Source organism: Camelina sativa, chromosome 13, assembly GCF_000633955.1.
Source record: "Camelina sativa cultivar DH55 chromosome 13, Cs, whole genome shotgun sequence".
Classification (NCBI taxonomy): Eukaryota; Viridiplantae; Streptophyta; class Magnoliopsida; order Brassicales; family Brassicaceae; genus Camelina; species Camelina sativa.
In genome coordinates, this window is record NC_025697.1 from 22,058,263 (window position 1) to 22,064,393 (window position 6,131).

At 39.4% G+C, this 6,131-nt stretch overlaps 2 protein-coding genes across 6 annotated transcripts in view; one reads left to right on the forward strand and one right to left on the reverse strand.

Moving 5' to 3' along the window:
• LOC104737465 (probably inactive leucine-rich repeat receptor-like protein kinase IMK2) lies at nucleotides 739–2,560 on the forward strand. Its single transcript, XM_010457659.2, has one exon. The coding sequence runs from the start codon at nucleotides 1,183–1,185 to the stop codon at nucleotides 2,368–2,370; it is 1,188 nt and encodes a 395-aa protein (XP_010455961.1). The 5' UTR covers nucleotides 739–1,182; the 3' UTR covers nucleotides 2,371–2,560.
• Nucleotides 2,722–6,131, reverse strand: part of LOC104737466 (LEC14B protein-like) — a 4,428-nt gene continuing 1,018 nt past the window's right edge. For 2 of the 5 annotated variants that reach the window (XM_010457660.1, XM_010457661.2), the window contains exons 3-11: nucleotides 5,242–5,327; nucleotides 4,964–5,083; nucleotides 4,671–4,748; nucleotides 4,347–4,523; nucleotides 4,034–4,111; nucleotides 3,761–3,939; nucleotides 3,487–3,645; nucleotides 3,320–3,380; nucleotides 2,722–3,196 (exon numbers count right to left, since the gene is read on the reverse strand). In XM_010457660.1, coding sequence (XP_010455962.1) covers nucleotides 3,005–3,196; nucleotides 3,320–3,380; nucleotides 3,487–3,645; nucleotides 3,761–3,939; nucleotides 4,034–4,111; nucleotides 4,347–4,523; nucleotides 4,671–4,748; nucleotides 4,964–5,083; nucleotides 5,242–5,327 — 1,130 coding nt within the window. In that variant the 3' untranslated portion in view covers nucleotides 2,722–3,004. Of the gene's footprint in view, nucleotides 3,197–3,319; nucleotides 3,381–3,486; nucleotides 3,646–3,760; nucleotides 3,940–4,033; nucleotides 4,112–4,346; nucleotides 4,524–4,670; nucleotides 4,749–4,963; nucleotides 5,084–5,241; nucleotides 5,754–6,017; nucleotides 6,126–6,131 lie in introns of those variants that run through there. The other 3 variants (XM_010457664.2, XM_010457662.1, XM_010457663.2) reach the window with 3 other exon arrangements.

Below are 6,131 nucleotides of genomic sequence, written 5' to 3' on the forward strand. Positions count from 1 at the left end.
CGTTGTGATAATAATAACAACTAATACCAAGCTATAGGTCGAATTTGTACTCATTGTATATCTAATCATTAGAAGCCGTAGTTTTTGTTTTTTGGTTATGTATAACAACTATGGAGCATAAAGAAATGAACAAGCAGATGGAGTGAAAATGACTAGTGATAGAGCATCACTAACATTCATCTCTATCACCACCATCATTATCAACAAGACAAACAACACCAACGTCAAAGATCTATTAGTTAAAAAAACAATTTTTTTGACAACTTTGGTGAGCACATTGGTGCAAATTCCAACAGGTGTGCAAATTCTGTTTCGGTGGAAGTTATGGGACCATAATTTTGGAAGAGCTTATAACAATTTCTTCTTTGGCTTTGATCACTTGGAATTATCTCTCTTGGCTTCCTCTTCACAGAAATAGAGATCCGCCTATAATCGAAATGATCTAATACGATAACGATACAATAGAATAAGAAAATAAATTAACATATTACTGTTTGTTAAGTAATTTAACATGTGGTTAGAAAACAAAAAAAAAAACAAAAAAAATACGGACGTGTCAACGGACAAAAAGCCTAAAGTACACCAGGAGTCAACAAAACCACATAGGCTCCTCATACTTCCGAAGCTGCTGATCTGTCACTCCCGAACCAAACGGTTCGGACAGCCGTTTTACCTGTTGCATATTCCCGACATAAAATTACATTTTCTTTTATTTTCTGACTGACACAAAAACGAATCAGAAAATGTAAAAACCAAAACCCACTTCTCACTCTTGTTGTAGCATTTATGACTCTTTCCTTCTTTCTTCACAATCACACCCAAAAAAAAAAGTAATCTCAGAAAACAAAAAGCAAGAGGAAGAAGAAGAAGAACTCTTGATTTCCCTTCCTGGTTAAGCCATTTTGATTACCTCTTCTTCTTTTGTCTCTCTCACTTCTTTATATATATATATATACCTCTTAAAATTCCTCTCCTGCTTTAGTCATTTGATCGTCACTACACTAGTATCAAAATCGGCCATTAAAACTCCCACAAAGAACTCTCTCAGTTTCAACCACATTACCATCTTCTTTTTAACTTACTCTCACTACCCATTTCTCAATTTTGACGCTTTGTTTGCGTTTTCTTTGTTTATAAAAAAGCCTCTGTTTTTTTTTTAATAATAAAGCTGTAACGGCTACTATGAGATTTGCTACTCTGTTTTGTGTTCTGTTTCTTCTTCTTCGATTCGGTCTATTCGTTGATGCGATCATCGTCCCAGTTGATTTCTTGGCTCTTCAAGCGATACGTAAGTCCCTCGATGATTTACCAGGTTCTAATTTCTTCGATTCTTGGGATTTCACCTCAGACCCTTGCAGTTTCGCTGGTGTTTTCTGCGACGGTGATAAAGTAACCGCGCTTAACCTCGGTGATCAAAAAGCCGGTTCACCCGGTTTATCTGGTCGGCTTGATCCGGCTATTGGAAAACTCTCTGCTTTAACAGAGCTCTCAATCGTACCGGGTCGGATCATGGGCTCGTTACCGCACGCAATCTCGCAGGCAAAGAATCTCCGGTTCCTCGCTATCAGTCGGAATTTTCTCTCCGGCGAGATTCCGGCGAGTCTCGGCGAGCTTACGGGACTCAAAACACTCGATCTGAGCTATAATCAGCTAACCGGGTCGATTCCTCCGTCAATCGGATCCTTACCGGAGCTATCCAATCTGATTCTGTGTCACAACCACTTGAACGGATCGATTCCTCAGTTCCTCTCGCAAACGTTGACCCGAATCGATCTCAAACGGAACAATCTCACCGGCGTTATTCCTCCGACGTCTCTTCCCCCGTCGATGCAATACCTCTCGCTCGCTTGGAACCAGCTCACCGGACGAGTAGACCGGGTTTTACTCAGATTAAACCAGCTCAATTACCTCGATCTCAGCTTAAACCGGTTTACGGGCGCAATCCCCGGTCAGATCTTCGCCTTCCCGATTACCAACCTCCAGTTACAACGCAATTTCTTCTACGGCGCGATTCAACCGGCGAATGAAGTAACGATTCCGACCATCGATTTAAGCTACAACAGATTCTCAGGCGAGCTTTCGCCGCTTCTCTCCAACGTACAGAATCTATACCTGAACAATAACCGGTTCACCGGTCAAGTTCCGGTTAGCTTCGTGGATCGGTTATTGGCAGCGAATATACAAACACTCTACCTCCAACACAACTTCTTAACGGGGATACAGATTAGCCCGGCGGCGGATATTCCGGTAAGCAGCTCGCTGTGTCTGCAATACAACTGTATGGTGCTACCGGTACAGACGCCGTGTCCGGTCAAGGCCGGTTCGCAGAAAACAAGACCCACAACGCAGTGCAACGAGTGGCGAGGGTAGAAACGTAATTTAGGCAGTTATTTTATCTTCGGGTCTTTTCTCTCCGGTTATTTTGTTATACATTAACTCTCTTTTCGAGTTTCGATGGTCGCAAAAAAAGAAAAAAATAACGATTTGTTTATTCGTTGGTGACTTTGTGAATGTGGTGTAATGATAATGATGATGGTTCGAATAAAATGAGTAACGCCTATATTATCATGCATGCATTATATTTTTGTTGGGTAGCTACCGCTAAAAGCCTAAAACTAATTATTTTAGTTGAGAAGTGTAATGATGCCTTATATAATGTAATGAACAAAAATACATAATTTTAACTCTATAAAGTAGTGTATGCAACCAAACCATGACAAAAGTGTAATATAATTATTATTACTACATTGCATACCATTCGAAACATATATTTTTAACCTTTTAAAAATGGTTGTAGAAGAGAATGGTGTTTGTCACACACAACAAGACACTGTCCACTGTCCACTGTCCACACGCACACCAAAGCCTTTATTTTTCTTAACTTAAAAAGCCTTATTTGATGATTCTTACTTATGTTTATATTGTTTATCATCATCTTCATCTCTACATTTTATGTATGACTTACAGAGACCATGTGTATGTGTAGTCTGTAGATATAGATGCATCAGTAGTAGAAATGTCTCCTCCGAACCCTCTTCTTACTCATGATCGGTGCCTCACCACTTCCCGGAAATTCCCATCTCACAAGATCTCCGTCCCACGAAGAGCTTATAAGCGTTGGGTAATGCGGGTGCCAATTACAGTCTCTTACAGGCGAGCTATGGTGCTTTAGCACTGCCACTTTATCTCCACTTACCTAAGACCAGATAAATGAATCCAAGATTGGTCAAAACAGCAGAGTTGATAGAGATTCAGCAAACAATGCTACACTTTTCATGTTATTGTGTCTAAAATGTGTTTATGAGGATTTATGGCTTACCAAGTCGTATATGTAGACAGAACTGTCGTTGGATCCTGTGTAAATGTACTTTTGGCCAGTACTGTTGAAAGAAAGAACAAAAGAAGCCATCACAAGAATTAGAAAAATATGTAAAGAGTTCTCCTTTCTCAGGTTTGGGATATTATGGAGCTTTGAAAGAGACTGACCTATGCGCTGGAGAGAAGTAGCAACGGATGAGAGTACGCAACACTGAGTGACCTTTATATGTCGACACTGACTGATCAGATGGGTGCTTTAGATCTCTTGCTTCAGTAGGATAATCCATCCATCTGTAATCCCATTCATAGTTTCTTAGCACCTCATGCCTGTAAATCAAGAAGAATCAGTTCCATCAACGAATTCCGTGTGAAACACCAAAAAAAACAAGATGCGACCAACAATGCTACAGGCTGAATACAGTTTTATGTCGAAAATAGTTACCTTGCAGGTACACCTGAAGACATTTTTCTGATATCCCACAGTTTGATGGTTTGGTCTTTGCCATTTGATATGAAATAGCGACCATCTCCACGGCTATCTATAAAGGTAACACCTTCGAGGTGACCCACTAAAACACCAGCTGGCTTATCTCTCCCAATGAAACAACGCCTATCCCACACCTATTCGTGTAATGAATTTTGAACAAGATCCTATTACAACTTTGCTCAAAGGCAAGAAACTTCATTGTACTATTGCAGCAACAAAGACAATCACCTTGCAGAGATTATCATCACTTCCAGATAAAATCAGGTTTCCACTTTCATCAGCAAAGCACACAGTATTTACATCAGACTGCATAAATNAGTACTGTTGAAAGAAAGAACAAAAGAAGCCATCACAAGAATTAGAAAAATATGTAAAGAGTTCTCCTTTCTCAGGTTTGGGATATTATGGAGCTTTGAAAGAGACTGACCTATGCGCTGGAGAGAAGTAGCAACGGATGAGAGTACNTAAAACGATAACATCACCACTAATACACAGGAACAAATCTTAGGTGAAATTGACCCAACCGATAAAGGAATTTTACCGTGTGTGCAACAGTCCGGAGTGAAACTCGATTTGCTTCGAGATCATAAACATAGATGGAATCATCACTGCTCCCAGCAACAAGTTCTCGTCCATCAGTCGAAAATTTCACAGAGAATATTCCAAAAGAGTACCCTCCATCTTCATCAGAAGAGAAGTCTAATCCATCATGGATCTCCTGCAAAAGACAAGGCCCTCAAATTAATGTAACCTCATTGATAAGATGTTGAAAACAGAAATTAAAACATGTGAAACAATATCAAGCAGGGATCTGATCCAATAATAAAAAATTTCCCCTAACTAAACACGTATTGTGGTTCCATACCGTAACATTTGCATGAGACTCGGTTGTACCGGACCCAACATCAACAATGTGAACAATAGGTGACATGCTTGCGTAAACCTGCAATATCGAAATAATTCATTATTCTTTATTTTGGAAGATAAGCATAGAGATTTGATCTAAACAAGAGACCATAAAGATGAAACAAACCCACTTACTCTGTATCACTATAAAAGATATGATCTGAATCGAGGTCAAAGTTTGCATTTAAAATCATTTGGGAAATTTGTAATCAAACATGAGTTAAGTCGTCGTTCAAAGATACAAAAACTTACCAGATTTCGCTGATCAGGGGATAGAGAAGTATCAGTAACAGTCCAACGCAAACTTTTTGCAAGAATATCCTTTTGAACTTTCCATCCCTTCTCTACATTGTAAATCCGAATATGGCTTGCCTGAAAAATATGATTTGATTAATACAAGGCAAGCAGATTGATTCATCCAGCTTCTCGACTCAGGAAATTGAAAAAAAAAAGGGACATGCCTAGAGACGTATCATCTGTTCCTGTCCCCTAAACTGATAAACAATAATTACAAGGATGAAAGGATTAACCTGAAAGCCCGCAATAAAGAGAGAACCATCAGTCGAAAACTGAGAGACATATGCACGGCTGTCCATTTGATCAACAAGCCAAGGACCTTTAACAGGCAAATATCTGCTAAGCATATGGCAACAATCAGCGGCGGAGAACCTTCCTCTTCCAGAGAAATTACTTTCCCGACCAGCCAACATCCTCACAGTAGACACAGGTAACTGATGTCTCCCAGGGACTTCACGGCTAAACCGTTGATGAGGACTAGATCTCAATTTAGTAACCTGACTGATTTCATGGTCTAAATCTGGCAGATGTTCACTTGATCTTTGACTACCACTACTACTACCAACTCCACAAAAGTCTTTCCCAGCATCACAAAAATCGGCTTCTATCTCAAGTCTACTCATTGCATAACCCATTTCATCAGCATCAATCTCACTTGGTCCAAAATACATTATAGAAGATAACTACCATTGATATTCTCTTCAAACCACAGTTTCATTCACAGTCACCTTGAACCATAGCTTGCCTGCAAAATGTTCAAGTTTCATCAATAAACACATTCACACACTAAACCCCTCTTTGCCATTTAAACCCAGTTATGCAAAATAACTAAATCAAAGAAAAACAATCTGAAGATCACGATACTACTACAACTTCATCAATCATCAATTTAACAATCAAAATATCGGAAATAACAAAAAACCCAATTCAAAAAAAGAATCAAAGTCATCGTCTTTATCTGAAACAGCATCAACCCTAATTGTTCAAGCATCGAATTAGAAATGCATACAAAAGTTGAAATCACCAGAGACATGGAACGATCGAAAGAGCCCAGAAACAGTATCACTCCCCCCAATTTGAGAGCTTTGACCCTAAATCGGATCGCGAATTTGCACAGCTAACA